We start from the raw sequence: 22,512 nt of genomic DNA on the forward strand, positions 1-22,512 counted from the left end.
CAGAATTATTCTAAGGATCAAATTGGATAACGTACGCCAAGCACTCCGCACGATGCTGACTAGAGAGTAAGTCCTCATAAGTGACCGCTAGGACTGTTACTACTGTTATTAAGGATACAGAGGGTTTTCTGAGAAAGTACTGTCTAGAACAGAAGGTGCATCAAGATGCGTATATGGCCGCTGTTCTCAAATACATGAGAAGTTCTCTTGGGGAAGAGATACCAAATTTGCTTTGTTACTTTGATGAGGAAAACCAAGATCATTAGGTAAATACTATCAGGACCCAGATTTCATTTCCGTAATGTAAGGAAGAATTTTCTAAGAATCAAAACTCTACAGAGGTAGAGAGAGCTGTCTAGGAGGAAGCGAGTTCCCCATTCTTGGAGATTCTAAGAAACTGGAGATTACTTTTGGAGAGTCAATCATTATGAGTGTGGAGTAAATGTGGAAAACAAGACTTAGGGTCCATTTGAACCCTCATATTCTAAGACTCAGAGGAGGCAAGAGTCATCAGTGAATCCAGTTGTGAGCTCCAAGAGGCCAGGAACCAGTTCTGCCTTTCCACTTTACCTAAACAGATCTAGATGCACTGTAAATTGATGCTGAATAAAAAAGATGTTGGACTTCCCTGGTGGCTCAGGGCGTTAAAGATCTGGCGTTGTCACTGGCTGTGGCTCAAGCCAAGGCTGTGGTGCTGGTTCCATCCCTGGTCTGGGAATTTATATATGCCGTGGGCATGGCCAAAAAAAAAAAAAAAAAAAAGATGTTGAATGTATGACTACTTGACAGGGTAGAGTCCACTGCATTGATTTCCTAGAAATGCTATGATAAATATCACAAACTTGTGTGGTTTAAAACAACAGACATTTATCTTCTCATGTTCTGGGGGCTAGAAGTCTGAAATCAAGGTGCTGGCTCCCTCCTAAAGCTCAGGGAAGAATCCTGCCTTGCCCCTTAGCCTCTGGCGGTTGCCAGCAATCCTTGTCATTCCTTGACTTGTAGCTGCATCATCCCAATCTCTACCTCTGTGTCTGTGTTCAAATCCCCCTCTCTTTCTAAGAGCAACAGCCACTGGATTTAGGAGCCCACACTCTTATGGCCTCGTCTTAACTCAGTGACATCTACAAAGGCCCTATTTCCAAACAAGGTCACATTCACAGGTTAGGAGCAGGCATAATTTCAGAGGGATGCTTATTCAACCCAGTGCAGAGGAAGACACTTAAGTTAACGCTTATGTCTGGGCCCTTCTGGAACACTGAGAGCCATCGACTGGGCCTTCTAAGAGGCACTCAATTAATTGCATACAGTGAAGGCATATTTTCTCCTCTCCCTCGTCATTTCTGGAAGCTCCAACTTTCTATCCTACTTTGATTGTCAAGCTCTGGTTCTACCATCTTTAAATTCTTTCAGCATGTCTCACTCCTCATTCCCCTTCTGGTAATGCTTCCCAGAGACCCTCTGGAATACTCCATCTCGGAAAGACCAGCTCAGTAAACATTCTGGGAAATTAAAGTCAAAAGTAAAATCATCTAAGGATTAATAACGAGCCCCCTTATCCATTACTCTCCACAATTCTGTCCCAGCCAGCTTTCTGGCTTATTCACGTACCACTCCCCTCATACAATCTGCTGGCCAGACTGGCTACTGTACCCTCAGTAGTCCCTAAACTTTCCCACCCACGTGTTTTGGCCAACCCCAGTCCTTCCACAAATCTAAATCTCTCTCATCTCTCATAGCACAGCTTAATACTACCTCCTGCCTGAAAGGTGCTACCGGTCTCTAACACCGACCTCCAACCTCTGGAGGGTCGGCCAGCTCTGCATGGGAACTTCTGATTGACTCTTGCTCTCACTCTGTGCCTTTGTCATCCTCTAGGTTTACTTAGCTCACCCTCCTTGGGATTCATGCCCCAGATTCAGAGATTCAAGTCCGGGAAAGGATAAAGAGGGAAAAGAGACAAACTGAAGCCATTATAATGTAAATGTTATCTTTGTTTCAATTTTTAGAAGCAATCTAGAGCTAAATGACAGACTTATTAAATATGGTTACAGAGGAGACTATAAATGTTAACAACTTTTATAATATAAATTAAAGGTACAATACAAAATTAAAGGTATAGCTGATACCGACAAGGGAAAGGAAGAGCTGGGGTGAGATACTGCTTCAAGTTGAGGGAAGAAATACAAGAATATTAAGTACATCAAGTAAAAAGTAAGTTATTTAAAAGTTTGAGGATGGGTGTTCCTCTCATGGCTCAGCAGTTAGCGAACTTGACCAGCATCCATGAGGACACAGGTTCAATCTCTGGCCTCGCTCAGTGGGTTAAGGACTGGTGTGGCCGTGAGATGTGGTGTAGGTTGAAGATGTGGCTCAGATCCTGAGTTTTCTGGCTGTTGTGTAGGCCGGCAACTACAGCTCCGACTGGACCCCTAGCCTGGGAACCTCCATATTCCACGGGTGCAGCCCTAAAAAGACAAAAAAAAAAAAAGACTAAAAGTTTTAAGACATAAAATACTAACTAGCAGAAATGGAAAGGAAATATAAAGAACACAAAATAATGTGAGTTAAGTCTTGGTCTTTCTTACTGGCAAGTCAATGAATAATATTAAATTGACAAATAAAGAAACAGCATTATAGGCGTTCCCGTCATGGCACAGTGGTTAACGAATCCGACTAGGAACCATGAGGTTGTGGGTTCGGTCCCTGCCCTTGCTCAGTGGGTTAACGATCCGGCGTTGCCGTGAGCTGTGGTGTAGGTTGCAGACGCGGCTCGGATCCCGTGTTGCTGTGGCTCTGGCGTAGGCCTGTGGCTACAGCTCCGATTCGACCCCTAGCCTGGGAACCTCCATATGCCGCAGGAGCGGCCCAAAGAAATAGCCAAAAAAAAAAAAAAAAGAAAGAAACAGCATTATAAACATACTGTTTAGATTTAGGGAGCTAGATCAGGCAGTGGGGATAGGGGACTGTTCCTTTTCATTATAAACTTTCTGCATATTTTATTATCCTTTAAATATATTACTTTGTTAGATTTTTGAATGGGAAAACATGGAAATAAGCAAAATTTTCTATGCAAATAAATTTGAGTTTCCTCCCTTAGTTTTCATAAGATATCAAGCATCTTACTAAGAAATGACTTCCCATCTTGACCCTAGGATCTCTTAGTCTCATCATCTATTTTAACATCCTTCATTTTTCTTTCCCACGCTTGTGGCATGTAGAAGTTCCCAGGCCAGGGACTGAACCTGCGCCACAGCAGTGACAACAGCAGATCCTTAACCTGCTACACCATGAGAGAACCCCACATCCTCCACTTTTACACTGACTATCTATTAGGACAAGGTATATAGCAGTAAAAAAAAAAAAAAAAAAAAATCTCTTGGAGATTATATTGTATAGTGGGAGAGACACAAAACACATGAATAAACTAGAATTGTCAAGTGTTTGTTAGGTACTATAACAGCCAAATGGGTCAGTTAAGGAAGGACACTCTGAATGAGACCTGAATGATGGCAAGAGGCCAGTCATGTAAAGATTTAAGGGAAGGATATTTTAAGCAGAAGGAAAAGTTAGTAGAAAGGAAGTGGGGGGAAAGTGTGGACTAAAACAAATGAGTAAATTTTTTAAAATTACGTCCACAAAATAAATACAGAACAAAATCCTGTTTAAAAAAACATGCAGGAGTTCCCGCTTGATGCAATGAGAAGGTCAGTGTCTCTGGGACACTGGGATGCAGGTTCAACTCCCAGCCTGGCACAGTGGGTTAAGGATCTGGCATTGTCATTTCAGTGGCTCACGTCACGGCTGTGGCTCAGGTTTGAGCCCTAGCCCAGGAATTTCCACATGCTGCAAGCACAGCTTTAAAAAAAAAAAATGCAGGGAATTGGAGACAACGCTTCCAAAATAAAAATTAAAAAGCAGAGGAATTCTATGGTGGCTCAGCAGGTTAAGGATCCAGTGTTGTCACTGCTGTGGCTTGGGTCACTGCTGTGGCACAGGTTCGATCCCTGGCTAGGAACTTGCATGCTGTGGTCAAAAAAAAGAAAAAAGAAAGCAGAAATAAAATGTTCAATAGTAGAGCTGAAAGGTTTTAAAGTCAAGAAAATCTCCCCAGAAACTAGTACCTAATGACAAAAAGGATGAAAACTATCAGAAAACAAAGAAAATTAGATAACCAATCCAGGATGCCCAACACCTGAATGGCAATTCCAGAGAGAAAGAACAGAGTAAACGGAGTAGTAGAAAAAAGCAAATCCAATGAAACTGCCCTGACCTAAAGGACAAGTATCCCCTGGAAGCTGCTCTCGCCTTGACAGGCCCTCAGGTACACGCAGAGGTAGAAGGTTCAGCCTGTTTGGGTCTCTCACCTCAGAAAGGCAGAAGTGGCCCTCACTGCCTCAGCAGCCACCTCCAGCACAGGACTGCTCAGTGCCTCTTGGAGGGCACGGCCAGCATCTCTGCACATGGCTGAGCTTGTGAACAGTTTGATCTCCTCCGGCTGCCTGAGAAATCGTAAACAAGGAATGAGTGTATGAACTCCTATCACTGACCCCAGAAGGAATAAATGCTTCGCTTCTTTCTTTCCTGTTTGTCCCCTACAGGCCTGAAGCTCCACCACTTCACTCACCGGATCAAAATCTCGGCAAAGAGCAGCAGTCCCTGCTTGTGCAGCTCAGTGTTGTTCATCCTCAGGCTCCCGTGTAGGCTCCTCACGACCGACTCAATCCCTACCTCAAAGTGACATGGCAGAGGCCACAGATCAGTGCTTGGTAGCTTCCTCACTGCCTTCCCAGGAGAGGTGAGAGGCTCTATTTGCTGGCAGCCCTCTTGGAGCGGTCCTGACAAGACTGAGCTGCTGGGACGGGACTCTGAGATCTTTTGAAGGCAGGCCCTTACCTGATTCATCTCTACCTCCCAGACTCAGCACAAACCACAGCACAGGCCCGGGCACTCCAAGTGTTTAGGCAATGCCTACTGCCTAAGCTGCACCTTCTCCACTAGACACACTCCTGCTCCTCCTCAAAGAATCAGGTCAGAGCTCTACTCCTCCAGGAAGGCTTCCCTGATCCAGTCAGGCTGAACTATGGGCCCTCCCCTGAGCTCCTACACCTCTTGTAACCTCTTCTCTAGTGGAGCCCTAATCAGCAGCTTGTTTATCTCTCTCTCCCCTTCCAGAAGACAGGGACCAGGTTTATGTATCTCTAAATCTCCAGATCTCAGCCTGGTGTCTGGCATAAAATAAGAACAATGAATATAAAATGAATGACTGAAGTGTGCCCAGTCTAAAAATCTAGATGTGGAGTTCCCATCGTGAAGCAGCAGAAACGAATCTGACTAGGATCCATGAGGACGCAAGTTCGATCCCTGGCCTCGCTCAGTGGGTTAAGGATGGGGCATTGCCATGAGCTGTGGTGCAGGTCACAGACACGGCTGGGATCCTGTGTTGCTGTGATTGTGGTGTAGGCCGGTGGCTACAGCTCCAATTTGACCCTTAGCCTGGGAACCTCCATATGCTGCGTGTGCGGCCTTAAAAAGGTAAAAAAAAAATTAAAAAGGTGCAACAGGAATTAATGTAAGTAGTTAACAGGGGTACCCTTCTCTTGCTAAACACATATACTTCTGCCAATCAGTGAAGAGCTGAACTGTTTGCTTATCACTGTTTGCATGTGGAATCTGGTAATGAGTTTGGCCTGATGGAAATGACTCCTCCGAGTTGCAGGTGAGCCCCCCCCCCCCCATCACTACTGCTGCTACCTAACTTCGAGGTGCTGTCCACCTGGGCTAGAGCTAGCATAGAACCCGCACTACCCACCGTACACTGTGTGGCACTTGGAAAAGAAGAGCGGCTCTTCTGCCAGGAGTATCAGGCAGTTGCAGCTGGACCAAACGAGCACTTCATTGGAAGAGGAAAGATGCTCAAAGAGGAACTCTGGCCAAGGAGAAGCAGGAAAACCATCAGTGACAGCTGTGTGATGATGAGCCCTTAACTAATGCTAGGGCCTTGGATTTATTAGCATCACACCTGTCACTTCATTTGTTCATACATCATCTCCATGAGACATGATCTTTAATTCAAAGATAAATCTAGGAAATGCCCTCAGGCTAAGGATCTAGCCTCATTTTTTTTTAACCCCATCTTTTAAAAAGATGGGGCAACTGAAACCCAGAGAGAGGTATGGTTGGTGGTAGAGGCAGGCTGGAACTCAGGCCCTCCAATTTTCAGACTAGGCAGCTGCACGATGCAGAGAAAAGAGGTTTTAGATCCAGAAAGCCTTGATTTTGTATTCCTTCTCTGCCAATGACTTGTCTTTTAAAACCAGTTATTTCTCTTCTCTGATCTTCAATTTCCCTCTTCATAAAATAGCAAAGACAAGGACCTAAATATGGCAACATTTACAATGCATCTCAGGGCATGTCCTGGTTCATAATAAGCATTTGAGAAAGAGTAGTTTCTCTTGCCTCCCTGATCCACAGGTCTTTCCACCACCCCACACTAGTTGTTTATTCCTAGATGGTCTATTTAATAACAAATAGAGTAATAAATTCCTCAAGGTCATATCAGAAATATGTAGCAAGGGGATTTAGAGTTTAAGAGTCCCACTTCCTAGAGTCACTAATGCATCCCTCCAGTATGCATACCAAAGAATCCCCAGAAGTTCCCGTCGTGGCAAAGTGGTTAATGCATCCGACTACGAACCATGAGGTTTCGGGATCGATCCCTGGCCTTGCTCAGTGGGTTAAGGATATGGCGTTGCCGTGAGCTGTGGTGTAGGTTGCAGGTGCGGCTTGGATCCTGCGTTGCTGTGGCTCTGGTGTAGGCCTGTGGCTACGGCTCCGATTAGACCCCTAGCCTGGGAACTCCATGTGCCAGGGGAGCGCCCCTAGAAAACGCAAAAAGACAAGAAACAAAACACCCCACCAGAACTTCTGCTGCTGCTGCTGCTGCTACTCCAGGGCATGTAGTCAGAATTCTGGGGTCCTCAGAGGAGAAAGTTAGAAGGGACCTCCTACCTGGGATGTCAGCATGGAGGAAGGCCGGGGCATGCTTTGCTGGGGAGTGGACCAGCACCGCGGTTATACAGTGGGCACTGGCCACCTGCAGAGTTTCATCTCTGGAGAGAAGAAGCTGGAGAAACAGGTTGAAAAATGTGCCATAGTCACACCACTGACAGGACCAGAGGCAGGTAGCCTGAGCACCCTCAGGACAGAAGCCTGATTCGTCTCTGAATCCCTCCCACACTACTGGTGCCAGGCACAAGGATGGCGCTCAGGGAAAGCAGCTAAGGATTATCGAAAGACTCTATGAACAGCAGCAGGCGAGAAAGAACAAAAAAACACAACAGCACTCAAAGAACTCTAAAACCGTCACGAGGGTTCAGATCTTCATCATGAAAGTATTTTTGCAGCCCTCATCTGGTTTTGATGTTTACAACTGGCCTGGGACATAACAAGGGATGGTTCTACGATGTGCTTCGCTTCACAGAATGTGCACAAAAGAGTTAACATTGCAGGCCTGAGACGATCACCCTTGGAAAAGCCTGCCTGCAAGGCTGGCCACTCCCTGGGTTTGAGATGTTAAATTTCAGGAGGGCTCTCAACACTCCCAGAACTGCTAAGACTGGCTCACTCTGACTAAACCATGTGCATGAACAGTGTAGTTTATGCCCAACATCTGCTTTCTTTCTGGGAATCAGGAATCTGGGTAAGTGTTAGGCAGAGGTTGCCTACATGAACAGCCAGCTCCCAATAAAAACTTTAGGCACTGAGATTCTAACGAGCTTCCCTGCTACGCAGCATTTCACACGTGTTGTCGCCGTTCATGGCCGGAGGAATGAAGTGCATCTGGTGTGACTCCACCAGGAGAGGACTCTTGGAAGCTTGTGCCTGCTTTTCCCCAGACCTCACCCCATACTCCTTTTCCCGTTGCTGCTTTTGCTTTGTATTCTTTTCCTGTAATAAATCACAGCAGTGACTATAACTATACACTGAATTCTGTGAGTCTTCCTAGTAAATCGCTGAGCCTAGGAGTTGTCTCGGGGACCCTTAACACACAGAGGAAGGAATTAAAGTTCACTGAAGTCGGGTTACTTGTGCCAGGCCACAGCTAATAAGTGGCAAAGCGAAGACTGACTCAGGTCACATCCAAACATAGGAGTCTTCCCACAACTGAGATGCTTCCCTCATCAGAATTTTAAATCAAGTAACTCCTCTATTCGAAATATTTAAATGCATTTCTATTGCACTCTGAATAACATCCAAACTCTTAGTGGACACCATAGCTATTAGGCGTTCCTATAACATTCAGACATCAAGGAAAGAGTTAACCGCAATCACAGATTTTAAGTGAGGTAGAAACTGGACTTCTAGGGGAAAATAATGAGTAGAACATATATGGCAAGACAAAGGAGAGTGTACCTGGTTTTAGAGCTTCAAAGGAAAAGCACCGAGTCACACAAGTCTGATAGAGGTGCCTGAGGACTACGAGCTTAAACCTATCTCAGTCATGTCAGACTTTAAAACAGACACATAAACAGACTTTCCGTGGTATGTAGAGGCGTTTCCAGACATTAACCTTTAAGTTGTTCTCTTAGGAAATGACATGTATTCAGACATGTCTTTTGATATAAGGGAAACCATTATTTTATGTACCACTAAGAAAAAGAGCTATAATTAAACGATGACACATCATTGATGGTAAAATGTCTCCCAGTTTCAGAGCTGTTAATATGTGTTTAAAAAAAAAAAAAAAAAAAAGCACCTTTTAAAAATATTTACCCATTAAGCAAAACGATGATTCTTTTTTTTTTTTTTGTCTTTTGTTGTTGTTGTTGTTGTTGTTGTTGTTGCTATTTCTTGGGCCGCTCCCACGGCATGTGGAGGTTCCCAGGCTAGGGGTCGAATCGGAGCTGTAGCCACCGGCCTACGTCAGAGCCACAGCAACGCGGGATCCGAGCCGCGTCTGCAACCTACACCACAGCTCACGGCAACGCCGGATCGTTAACCCACTGAGCAAGGGCAGGGACCGAACCCGAAACCTCATGGTTCCTAGTCGGATTCGTTAACCACTGCGCCACGACGGGAACTCCAAAACGATGATTCTTGATTTAAATTGCATGTCCTGGGAGTCCCCACTGTAGCAGAGAGGATTAAGAATTCGAATGCAAATGCAGTAGCTCAGGTTTGATCCCCAGCCCAGCACAGTGGGTTAAAAGAATTCAGCACTGCTGCATGCAGCTGCAGTGTAGGTCACAGCTACAACTTGGATTCAATCCTTGGCCCAGGAACTTCCATCCATATGCCACAGGTGCAGCCATATAAGTAAATAAATAAATAACACGCATATTCCTTATCAGTAAGAAAGAAACAATCTAACCCTATTTTTCCATCGTAAACAAAATTAAGTGTGGAAATCTATTTTTTTTTTAAATCCTTGTTACTCAGGAGTTCCCGTTGTGGCTCAGTAGTAATGGACCAAACTAGTAATCATGAGGGCATGGGTTCGATCCCTGGCCTTATTCAGTGGGTAAAGGATCCAGCATTGCCATGAGCTGTGGCGTAGGTCAAAGATGTGGCTCGGGAGTTCCCGTCGTGGCGCAGTGGTTAACGAATCCGACTAGGAACCATGAGGTTGCGGGTTCGGTCCCTGCCCTTGCTCAGTGGGTTAACGATCCGGCGTTGCCGTGAGCTGTGGTGTGGGTTGCAGACGTGGCTCGGATCCCACGTTCCTGTGGCTCTGGTGTAGGCCGGTGGCTACGGCTCCGATTGGACCCCTAGCCTGGGAATCTCCATATGCCGCGGGAGCAGCCCAAGACCAAGAAATGGCAAAAAGACCAAAAAAAAAAAAAAAAAAAGATGCGGCTCGGATCTGGCATTGATGTGGCTGTAGTGTAGGCCAGAAACTCCAGCTCAGATTCAACCCCTAGCCTGGGAACATCCATATGCTGCAGGTTCAACCCTAAAAAGACAAAAAAAATAAAAAAATAAAAATCCCCAAAAAACCCTAATTACTCATTATGACCTATTTGGATGTGCATAACTTTCCCTGCTTAATCTCTAGCTTATCTGGGGCCACTTCACTCCCCCTCCCACCCCACTGGCCTCCATCAAGCACTTCCCTTCCTCTGGTTTACTTGTTTGTCCCCCTGCCTGAAATGCTTTTCTGCCCACTCTTCATATCACTAGCTAACTCTACTTGTTTGTTTTCAGCTTCACTGAGACATAATCAATCACTGATTCACTTTAATTCTCCAAGCATCAGCTCTAATGTCAATCCTTCAGGGAGCCCAAGACTGACCACTCAAACTACAGATGGTGTCCTCTGATACCATCTCATCTCCTCTATATTTTCTTTACAGCACTTAACAAATCTATAATTATTTTGCTTGTTCATTTATTTGTTTATTATCTGCCTTCCCCCAGTAGATGTGCAACGGCAAGAAACCAGTCTATTTACATACCATGGAATTCCCAACGCCTAACAGGGAGTGACATGTCACACTAGTGCTCAGTGTGTGTTTGACCAAATCAATGAGTCAACATTTCAACAGCAAGAACACAAACATCGGCAATATATTTCCAGGGACCTGAATTTTGGGAGAGTAAGTTGATTATCAGCCAAAAGCAAAAAAAAAAAAAAATAGGAGTAGACTCTGACCAAAAAAAAAAAAGTTAGAATGGAGGTAGAAGGACACAAGCTGGTCTTATCTTTAAAATTTTGATATTCTGTTCATCATGAATTTTTTGCACTAACTTTTTTTAAAATGCTGCATTAAAATATTACTTACCTTGAATGTTGAATTTGTTAGCACCCCCTCAGATTTTGCACCCAAGGCAAGTGCCTCACTTGCCTCACCCTAGTCCCAACCTTGCTGGTTCCTATAGCAAATTAAATGCTAATCATCCAAAATGGCCCATGGAAGAACAGTCTCCACATATGGACGGAGGATGGGACCCCTAAACCAAGACTCCTCACTCTTCAAACCTCTCTCCCTAGGGAAGCACACTCTAATCTCTGTCCCTGCCCTGGTGTACTATGGGGACACAAGACCTTGTGCTCCTGCTGAGCCCAGAATCAATGTTCTAACCAGGTGCCATCATGGACTCCAGGAAAGCAGCAATGAAGGCAACATAGAAAAAAAATAACCCAACATGAGATTTTGTGGTTCAGAGACACAGGACTTGCTCTTCAAAGTTCACAACCCCTGCATGGACCACTCCGGAAGCATCCCAGGGAGACAAGGAGGAGCAGTTTGCTCCAGCTTTTTAACACCTACCTGACCTATCCCCAACTGTCCCTTTCCCATTTCTGACCAGGGCTCCTCCTCCTTTCCGCAGAAAGAGTTCCACAGTCTGGTCAATGAATGACATTCCTGTTACCAGATGACAGTAAGTAGCTCTGCCAAGCCCTGTGCTGAGCACTGCAGAGAGAGACAGCCAGACACCTGTCCTGCCCCTAAAAAGCTCCCAGCCAATCCACCACAATACAGTGAGCTAAGCTCTGTGAGAGAAGCACATTCTGCCTAAAGGATCCAGGTGACAGGGGAGCTGTGAGAGGCCTCTTGAAGTCAGACTTTAAAGTCAGGCTTTAAAGGCAAAGGGGAAGAAGGCCTGCACAGGCACAGAGACCGGATACCCCGGCACAGGCAGGCCCAGGAAGGAGCTGCATACGGCTGGAGCACTGTGTTGTGGGGCGGAAGAGACAGGCAAGTAAGGCTGAAGGGATATGCCGGGTCCAGAAAAAGAGGGCCCTAGGTACCGAGCTGAGAAGCTTGAGTTTTATCCCTCAAACAGCTTGTTCCTCTTGCTGCATGTGTTGTCCATTCTTAGACAACCCAGATGTGAAGAGGAAGATACAAATATAAGGATTCGTGACTGAAAGAAAACCAACTTTTGAGTCTTCTAATACCATAATGTTTTGGCCAGTAAGAAAACACTGGATAGAAGGGGTGGTGGATGAAGAAAAGGCCCAAGAGGCACTTAGGATCCCTTGTCATTGAACCCAGAGACCATGAATCACAAGACTACTACTTTTTTGAGCACCAGCGGCAGTGAGGTCTCTCCTGGTGGCCCCTCAGCACTCTCAGTACTTTCCGCCAGCGCAGACTCGCTCATGATCATGGACACAAAGAGATCATACTTCAGCAGCTGCCTCAGCAAACCTAGAAGACAAAGCGGTTGGCAAGTGAGACAGAGGCGCACGAGCACCAGAATAGGCCCAAGCTGGCTCCTCCAGACAACCCCTAGAAACCTAATATTTTTTTCAGATAGTTTGTTGTTAGTGTATAGAAACACGACTGATTTTGTATCCTACATTTTTACTAAATTCATTTATTAGTTGTAATAGGTTTTTAGTGTAGATTTTAGGGTTCTCTATATATAAGATAATGTCATCTACAAACAGACAATTTTACTTCTTCATGATTTTGTTGTCCTTTTTGTCTTTCTTAGAGCCACACCCGCGGCATATGGAAGTTCCCAGGCTAGGGATCTAATCAGAGCTACAGCTGCCAGCCTACGCCACAGCCACAGCAACACAGGATCCAAGCTACATCTGCAACCTACACCACAGCTCATGGCAACGCCGGATCCTTGACCTACTGAGCGAGGCCAGGGATCGAACCTGCATCCTTATGGTTCCTAGTCAGATTCATTTCCACTGCACCACGACAGGAACTCCCCTTTGATTTTGCTGTCTTTTTTCAAAAATTTACTATTTTAACAATTTTATTTATTTATTTATTTATTTTTAGGGCCACACCTGTGGTATATGAGTCCCCAGGCTCAGGGTTGAATTGTAGCTGTAGCTGCTGGCCTACAGCACAGTCACAGCAAAGCTGGACCCAAGCTGCTTCTGCAACCTACACTGCAACTTTTGGCAACAATGAATCCTTAACCCACTGAGCAAGGCCAGGGATCAAACCCACACCCTCATGGATACTAGTCAGGTTCTTAACCTGTTGAGTCACAATGGGAATTCCAATTTTGATGTCTTTTATTCCTTTTTCTTGCTTAATTATTCTGGCTAGGACGTCTAGTACTACGCTGAATAGAATCTCTTCTTTTTCTTTGCAATCTCCATGACAGCAAGTACCACAATGAACGAACTGTCCACATCTGTCCTCCACATTGGACTATGAACTCCCTCGGATTAGAGCTTGGGTCTGATCATCTTTAGGACCCTAGGGCCCAGCACAGAGCCTGCTCAGAATGAACACCCTCTGTGTGTGGCTAAACTGTTCATAATAGAACTCTTGGCCCAAAGTGTGAAAAGAAATTACTGTTACCACAGACTACGTTTTTCCCTGTAGCGCCTACTCTGGAACAGGTCATCACCCAGTCACCACAATGCCCATTTGTTCTATCCAAAATGTGAAAACTCCCTGCTCAAAAGCATTTGATAGATCTTGTGTAATTATGTAAGGACGTAAGAGGAGAAGAGGCTGAAAGGGTACACCGAGCCTCAAATAACATAGAAACCTGGGCTTCACCCTGAGGCCAGCGGGAGGCATAGATGATTTTCCAAATAGGAAACTGACAACATGTGAGTTATACAGTGTGGAGATTAATTTGGCAGCAAGTACAGGATTCACCAGGGCAGGCAGTAAAGACCAGAGGCCAAAAAAAAAAAAAATTGCTGTCCCACTGTTTTTCTTCTTCTCCTTCCAAAAGAGATGTTCTTAAGATGTCACACAAATATTAGTGCATGTTTTCAGTTTGTGCCTCTTATATCCCAAACCCCTGGCTTCTATCCTCTGCAAAGCAGCAACCCTCCCTACCAGTAGAGAGGCAACACCTCCAATCCTAAAACAAAATCCCAAAAGCTTTCTCTTTCTCTGCAGTTCCATGTCTTACCTAGGCAATTGATCTGTAGCTCCTTTGACTGGGCACCATGCATCGTGGAAAGAAAGACAGGACACAGCTTCTCCCGGAAATGGCCCAAAAGCATCTCAGCTGCAACTGGTGAGGAGTACAGCTTCCCATAGAGGTAGCAGACAGAAGCTTGGACCCCCTCATTAGGGTACACTAAACCTCTCAATAGATGTTCCATGAGGTCACCTATTCAGAAAATCAAGGGGCCAGGGGAATCTCATATTATCAACTGCTATATGAAACTCCAAACCATTGCCCTGAATGGGTTGATGAGAGTAATCCCCTATACACCCCTCTATATGATTTCTGGGGGCTTAATCAAAAGGGAAAACCAAGGCTTAGAGAAGTAAAGCAATTTACCCTTGAATAAATCCTCTGTGAGATATTTATTTGTATTTTATGATAGAAAAAAGTGCTTCTAGGGAGTTCCCATTGTGGCTCAGTGGATTAAGAACCTGACATGGTGTCCATGAGGATGCAGGTTCAACTCCTGGCCTCACTCTGTGGGTTAAGGATCCAGGGTTGCCACAAGCTGCCATGTAGGTCGCAAATATGGCTGGGATCTGGTGTTGCTGTGGTTGTGGCATTGGCCTGGAGCTGCAGCTCTGATTCAATCCTTAGCCTGGGAACTTCCATATGCTGCAGGTGTAGTCATAAAAAGAAAAGGTTTCTATATTTTAGAATTAATTACTCCTCCCACCAAAAAGGAAGGGTCATGTAGGTGCTTAATTCTGTGTTAAAATAATGAATAGCAGTAGTTCCCTGGTGTCCCAGCAGGTTAAGGATCCAGTGCTGTCAACTGCTGTGGCTCTTGCTGCTGCTGTGACACAGGTTTGATCCCTGGCCCAGGGACTTCCACATGCCAAGGATGCAGCCAATTTTTCTTTTAATAATTAGATAAAATAAAATAATGAGTAGAAATAGCCAAGACTAGAGTTGAAAAACACTTTTTTTTCCCCCCCAATTGGCCAACATAGAGCATATTTTGCAGATGGGGAAACTAAAGCCTACAAAAGGAAAGTAATGACTTCCCAGGTGTACACAGTGAATGGACCACCCAGATAGAAGTGTGATCAAAGCCGGTTGAAAGGGCAGTGGCAGCTGTTGCCCAGAGGTTCATTCACTCACTGTGCTCCATCACAAGCTTGTCTGCCAGAGCAGGGATGGCATCCACCAACTTGCCGAGGAGGGTCAGGGTGGCCAGGCTGCCTCGCATGGAGGGCATGTTACATAGCTACAGAAAGTGAACACATTCTGCTCTACAAATCAGCATCAGGACAGATTTCCCACCAAAATTCATCCTGTACTGCACATCTTTCACCACAATCAGTAATCAGCCTCTTTAGCTAAGTGTCAGTCTCCCCTATTGAACCTGGAAGCTCCGGAAGAAAAGGACTGAGTCAGATTCCTCTCAGAGTCCTCAGTACCTAGCTCAGTACATGTTCTGTTAAACTAAATTAAAATTAGGATATTGCCTCGTACGGAGCCAGAAACTGGGAGGTGAAAGTTGAGAACATCATCAAGATTGAATTCTACTTCACTACAGAAAAAATTCTCATTCTTATCATTATCATAGCTACTAATATTCTATTTGTCGGGCACTATGCTTGAAGCTTTACAGGGAAAGTCAAAATAGTATCTTTTACCGTTTACCTTTTCTACGGACCAGCTGTAGCACCTTAAATAAGATTATTAACCCTTCTCATGGGAATTAATAATCGTACCAGTTTCACAGAGCTGTTGGGAGGACTGAATGAGACACCGCACGTAAAGCACCAGTACAGTGCCTAGTGTACAGAAAGTGCTCAAAATGTTAAACGGCATCATCATAATGATAGGTTGATATAAGCACCTATAAATTTTGTCTGATATATTAATCACATACAGAGTAATTATAATGACATGATAATTTAACATTATTTCTTTTGTGTGTGTGTCTTTTATGGTCGCACCTGCAGCATATGGAGTTTCCCAGGCTAGGGGTCAAATCGGAGCTGCAGCCGCTGGCCTACATCATAGCCATAGCAACACAGGATCCGAGCTGCATCTGCAACCTACACTGCAGCTCACGGCAACACCGGATCCTTAACCCACTGAGCAAGACCAGGGATCGAACCTGTGTCCTCAAAGATCCTAGTCAGATTCATTTCTGCTGAGCCATGACAGGAACTCCTAACATTATTTCTAATTAAATGTTGCTCTTGATGGTAAGATGAACACTTATCTTCTTGCAAAAAAAAAAAAAGTGATTCTGATATTGTTCCTAAATCAATGCAAAAGCTGCTTATTTAACTGTTATCTTTGACTACATTGAAGAAAGCAGGTTCAACATACCTACTCAGGGCTTACCCTAGATGCTGATAAAAGCAAATGCCTCAGTACAAAATACTGCTTGCAACTCAAACCAAATAAAAATAATAAGCCAAGGGAGTTCCCCTTGTATCTCAGTGGGTTACGAACCCCACTAGTATACATGAGGATGCAGGTTCCACCCCTGGCCTCGCTGAATAGGTTAAGGATATGGCATTGCTATGGCTGTGGTGTAGGCCGGCAGCTGCAGCTCCAATTTGACCCCTAGCCTGGGAACCTCCATGTGCCCCAGGTGCAGCTCTAAAAAGCGTGCGCAAGCACACACACACACACACACACACACAAAAGCCAAGACATAGTTCCTTAATAAATTCATCAAGGAAATATATATTTAGGAGATTATAGAGAATGGATATGGGATGATTATGCCAGAAAACAGACTTTACCACATGAAGGTAACATTTGAGAGACTGAAGCGGGAAGGAAGGAAACTGCAAAGAATCCTAGAGCGGGATCAGAAGACCCAGGCCCTAGCTCTGGCTCATCACTGATTCAAGTGACCAGAGATAAATCCCTTTTCCTCTGTGGATTTCAATCTCCCCATCTATCTAAAGAATGGCTGACCCAGCTCTGACATCTGAGGATTCTGAAGGGTACTCAAGAATTCACAGCTAATTACTGACCTCTTTGTGACACTCATCCAGCAGGTAGTGAATGGCCTGCTCTAACTTCAGCTGAGTTGTAAGCTGGATAAGGACTGAACAGACACAAAAGCATTAATAATCAGAAGACGACCCCTGGCCCAAAGTTCACTTTTCATAGCCTTTCTAATCAAGGTCATTTGCTTATGTTAGTTGGCATTAGTCTTTTCTATTTCCCCCATTCTTCCATTTATTAGTTTCACTAGTTTACAACTAGGCAATACATTAGAATCACCTAGGACGCTTTAAAAAAAAACAAAAAACTAATGCCCAAGTCCCAGCTCAGACCATTTGAATCTGTAGAGAAAGAGTCTAAGCATCTGGATATTTTTTAAGCTTCCCAGGTAAGTCTGCTATGAAGCCAAGGTCGAAAACTACTATTTTATACTATTTCCACTTTTTTCCCCCTGATAATTTGCTACTTCATTACTAGAAAACAGAATTATGAGATAATTCTTGTGCCAATAACTGGCAATAATCTTATCACTCAACCTTAAACCCACCCTCCTATACAATCATTTGTAATGCTGCTGGTGTCTTTGAGGAGGAGTGGAAAAGAGGCTGGCTCTGCAGGTGTGGGGAGATTTGGCGGCTAATGAGGGAAGGCTCTGCCACTTCCAGGGTAAAGACACATTCTAGTACAACACACACAGAAACTTGATGAGGGCAGGAAACAGTGAGGAAGGAGAAAATTCTTCTTCTCCCTCTAGCTTTGCAGTCTCCATCTAGTGCCCACCACCTCAGTGAAGTTCTTGGGGTCTGATGAGGGTTCTGCAAGCGATGCTGATACAACCAGAAGCAGATGGCTTTAGGATTAAAGCCCTGCTGAAGAGTGGCCCTGAGGAAAACAGCGAAGGGAAATCTTCCCACCCCTGCCAACGGTTAGAACTTCTAGTGGTACATTTGCTTGTCCACATTCTCTTGACTGAGAGACAGTCAGAAGTACATACAGATCAGATTGATGTATCTGTTACAGCTGTTAGCAGTTAACAGCTGCTAACAGTGTGACGGGATGATCATGGACCCACTAGCACCCAAGGAGCATCCTCTCCTCAGAAGTCTGAGTTTCATATATGGGGGTCCTTCCTCCAACCTAAGCTTTAATAATTACAACCTCTCTCTTTGTCTCCCCAGCCCTAGGGGTAGGAGCTGTTTTCAGAAATTGCTACCCCTGTAAAAATTTGCTTCTCTTTTTGCTTCAGGTACCTAGTTAATAATTCTTTCAAGTTTTTTTCTGTTCAAATAACTTGTGTAGTTTTTGTTTCCTAAATTCACCATAACTGATACAGTTCTGGCTTTTTCTGCAAGAATGATCTCATTTCGATGCTCTTCCTTCTTTTTGAGCCCTTTACAGGTAAACCTACTCACTTCCCTGGCTTTACTATCACCTATGTGCAGACAACTTCCAATTAACCAACAGGAATGTAATAAAAACAGAGGTTTGTATATGTCTTTACAATAGCACTCATCAGCTCTTGTTATTTACCAGCCAATCTCTCCTCCAGATTCCAGACTCTTAGAGGGCAGAGACTACATCTTATATCCCTAATCTGATATAGCACTTTGAACAGAGTAGAAGTCCGAGGGAAAAAAATGCAGAATTAACAACTGACAGCTGAGTTTTCTTTATCTGTCTCTAAAACGGCATATTTCACTAAGAGCTCAAATAATCAGAGCTGCAATCCAGGCTAACACCCCAGCTTCAAATGCTAAGTACACACAGTTTCACCTTACCTTCAATACAGAGGTCTGTTACACTCCCATCCTCCACATTGCATAACAGTCCTTGAGCAGAAGGAGGAGGTGAGGGGGGATGGTTAATAGTTAAAAGAGAAATCCACAAAGGCACACTGTGAATTCTAAGACTAATAGCAGCTTTAAGCAATGTCCCAGCTAAATTCTATCCTCAGCACCAAACGCCCAGACTTTCAACAACCCACCCTGGCTTTAAAAGGACAAAAATAGTCAGTGTGGCACAGCATAAAAATTATGTGTTCTGGAGTCTAAGAGACCTGGGGTAAAATTCCAGCTCTGCCAGTTAGCTATGTCTTTCCTGAGCCTTGGGGATCATCTTCTCTCCCTTAAAAGGCTGTCTTGGCAGTTAAAAGCCTGAAAAGCCTCTAGCAGATAAAAGCACCCAATCTGAGCTAGCTCCCATCCTCCCCGAAAGGGCTCATTCCACAGGACATTATAATTGTATTAAAAGAAGGGACCTTTTAATCTATCTCATTTTACATGTGAGGAAACTAAGGTACAGACGTGAAATAACTCAACACACTCAGATCAGCAGACTCCAGATCTGACTGACTTCTAATCCTGTTCAAAGACCATGCAGACTGGACTTTTTGAAAGATCACACATTTCCCACATTCATCTTCACACTGACATTAATCTCTGCACTATAGTAAAGACAGTTATCATAGAATGCATCATGAATCCTAGAAATGTAACCATTTCTTCATCATTATGACAAGACAATTTGCTAGTAAGTTAAACTGTTACATCACAAAAAGTCTAAATTATCAACCCAAGACCATCTCTACAAGACCCCAAAAGCTATACATGCAAAATTCATGTCAAATTTCCCTTTTAATCTCACCAAAAAGCATGCTTATGAAGTGGATGCAGATTCTCTGATCCTGAGCCACCAGCTGCATGACCAGGGAGGCATGCCTCATGAGAGCATCTCGGAAGCAGGACAGCACATGCTTCTTGCGCACCAACTTGGGGCAGGTGAAGAAAAATATTCAATAGCAACCAAGTCTCAGCCATTCTGAACCCAAAGAATTATAATTTCCATTTTTTTTTTTTTTTAGGGCCGCACCCGTGGCATATGGAGGTTCCCAAGCTAGGGGTCGAATCAGAGCTGTAGCCGCTGGCCTACACCACAGCTCATGGCAACGCTGGATCCTTAACCCACTGAGCGAGGCCAGGGATCGAACCTGCAACCTCATGGTTCCTAGTCGGTTTCATTAACCACTGAGCCACGACGGGAGCTCCTATAATTTCCAAATATAATTACAAGATAATACTGGTGGGATCATCAAAATTATGGGATATGAAAAAGGGCATCATTTACACCCAGGAACCTAAGAGCTAAGGTTCCTATTACACTATATTTACATAGCACTTCACTGTTCACAAATCACTCTTTTGTCTATTAGCTTATTTAAACCTAATGAGTTGGCAAAGCAAGCAAAAACAGGTATTATTATTATTGCCATTTTGGAGATGAGAAAACTGAAGCTCAGAGACTTTCCCAGGGGCTCAAATCTAAGTCTCCAACCAGGTCTTGTCCAAGGTTAGTGCTCTTTCCATTTCAACAGTCTGACAGAGTGATAATGGGAGCCCTTCATGAGCCTTACTGAGGTAGGTAGAGAAAAATGCATCCTTCCATTCAATGCAGACATAAATCTTCACACTCCATTCACTTCCCTCTACAGGTAACTGGGTAGCAAAGTGCTCAAGACAGTAGCAAAAGTTAGGTCAAAAAAAGGAGTGTGGTGAGTTCCCTGGTGGCCTAGTGGTTAATGATTTGGCATTGTCACTGCTGTGGCTTAGATTTGATCCCTGGTCCAAAGAACTTCCACCAGGTGTGGGAGCAGCCAAAAAAAAGGAGTGTGCACCAAGGATAGAACAGGAACACAGGTACAACCGATTACATCACCCTTTCAATTGGTGGAAACTGAAGCTAAGAAAAGTGTGTTCAATAAAAGGTGGAGGGGAGTTCCCATCGTGGCACAGTGGTTAACGAATCCGACTAGGAACCATGAAGTTGCGGGTTCGGTCCCTGCCCTTGCTCAGTGGGTTAACGATCCGGCGTTGCCGTGAGCTGTGGTGTAGGTTGCAGACGCGGCTCGGATCCCGCATTGCTGTGGCTCTGGCGCAGGCCGGCGGCTACAGCTCCGATTCAACCCCTAGCCTGGGAACCTCCATATGCCGAGGGAGCGGGCCAAGAAATAGCAAAAAGACAAAAAAATAAAAAATGAAAATAAAAAAATAAAAGGTGGAGAAGAGAGTTCCCTTTATGGCTCAGTGGTTAACAAACCTGACCAGGATCCATGAGGATGTGGATTCAATCCCTGCCCTCACTCAGTGGGTTAAGGATCCAGCATTGCCGTGAGCTGTGGGGTAGGTCACAGATGTGGCTCGGATCCGGAGTTGCTGTGGCTGTGGGCGTAGGCCAGCAGCTGTAGCTCCAATTCGACCCCTCGCCTTGGAACCTCCATATGCCACAGGTGCGGCCCTAAACAGCAAAAAATAATTAATTAATTAAAGGTGGAGAAGTTGACCCTCTTATTGCCTCTAACCTGTGCTATCACAAGTCTCCTGTTCTTCACCAATCCCTCCATACAATGCATCAGGCTAAGGGGGCTTAAATGAGTTGCTCAAAAAATCTCAATGACATTCTTTACCTGATAGATTAAAACCAAGCTCCTTAGCTTGGATTCAAACTCTTAAAAGGAACTGATCTCAACTTGGCTCTCCAATCTCACTTCCCTCAACTTCCCTTCAAACACATTCTGATTCCCTCCCCAAATTCCTCCTTGCTAATCCCTACCTCCTGGAACAAGCTCCCCCATTTCCTCTGGTCCAAATTTCACCCATCTTCTCAAGTGTAATTCAACCCACCACAGTGGGACTCCAATTTGTGTTATTTTAATACAGTAAATAAACAAAAGCTCTTTAGGGCCCTCAACACTTTTAAAAGGTATAAAACCATCCAAAGAGCAAAACCTGAGAACCGGTGATCTAGCTCATCCTCCACTCACCCAACCACAGCAAGAATTTCCCCACCATGAATCGGAGAGAGCAGTGACCCAAATTCTTCTTGGAGGCCTCCATGGACCAAAAACCCACTGCAAAGTGGGTAGGCATTGAGGGAACAGGAGGCCGGGGCTTCAGCCCACTCTGCCTCTTGGAAAGGTCTTCCCCTCACTCCACCCCTGCCCGGCTATAACTTCCACCCGCTGTTCCCACCCTCCGCGAGCCCAGGGCGCCCCCTCCGCGACATTCGCACGCTCAGAAGACTGAAGGGCATGAGAAGCCCCCCACCCCCACCCCCACCCCCTCGTGAGCCAGGAGAGAGCCTGAGCCAAGGGGGGAGGCCTGTTTAACGGACTAGATTTAAGGAGGCGGGGCGGGTGGGCCCGGTTTTGTTTCCGGGAAGGTGCATCCAGTTTAAAGGAGCTGGTGTGGAGAGGGGCGGCCCTGGTTCCCTGGATAGTGAGGGAAACGCCGAGGCCCAGTTCTCACCGACACACCGGGCTCCGGCAGCAGCTCCAGCGCGCAGGCCAGGCAGAGACGTGGGGGCACGGGCAGCAGCCAGCGTGGGTCGTGCCGGTAATGGGCCCTCTCGAAAAGCAGTGCCGCTTCTTCTTCCCTCCCGGACCCGGGAAGGCCCACCGTCGCCTCCCTCACAGCCATCTCTTCGCTCGTGTTCTAAGGCGGCAACACCTTTTCCCGCGCAGTTTCTGCGCAGGCGCACTTGGCAGAGCTCGGCGCAGGCGCGGGGGTGCGTGGGGTGACAGCGCCTGCGCGAACCGAGGATCAGACGCAGTGCCTCTAAGAGCGGGTTGCCGACTCCAGCATTCTGGAACCTGTGCAGCTAAGCTCAAAGCTGTTTGTTCTCAGA

General features: G+C 45.3%; 1 protein-coding gene across 1 annotated transcript in view; it reads right to left on the bottom strand.

The window, feature by feature from the left end:
* The window catches only part of MEI1 (meiotic double-stranded break formation protein 1), a 72,007-nt gene extending 49,700 nt beyond the window's left edge, over positions 1-22,307 (bottom strand). The window contains exons 1-11 of the mRNA XM_047788404.1: positions 22,134-22,307; positions 19,477-19,600; positions 18,612-18,662; positions 16,860-16,933; positions 14,995-15,100; positions 13,849-14,052; positions 12,025-12,155; positions 7,009-7,123; positions 5,810-5,926; positions 4,625-4,724; positions 4,365-4,499 (exon numbers count right to left, since the gene is read on the bottom strand). Of these exons, the coding sequence (XP_047644360.1) occupies positions 4,365-4,499; positions 4,625-4,724; positions 5,810-5,926; positions 7,009-7,123; positions 12,025-12,155; positions 13,849-14,052; positions 14,995-15,100; positions 16,860-16,933; positions 18,612-18,662; positions 19,477-19,600; positions 22,134-22,304 (1,328 nt within the window). The 5' untranslated portion in view covers positions 22,305-22,307. The remainder of the gene's footprint in view (positions 1-4,364; positions 4,500-4,624; positions 4,725-5,809; positions 5,927-7,008; positions 7,124-12,024; positions 12,156-13,848; positions 14,053-14,994; positions 15,101-16,859; positions 16,934-18,611; positions 18,663-19,476; positions 19,601-22,133) is intronic.
* Between the last annotated feature and the right edge of the window lie 205 nt (positions 22,308-22,512).

This window comes from Phacochoerus africanus, chromosome 7 (genome assembly GCF_016906955.1).
Source record: "Phacochoerus africanus isolate WHEZ1 chromosome 7, ROS_Pafr_v1, whole genome shotgun sequence".
In the NCBI taxonomy this organism is placed as follows: domain Eukaryota; kingdom Metazoa; phylum Chordata; class Mammalia; order Artiodactyla; family Suidae; genus Phacochoerus; species Phacochoerus africanus.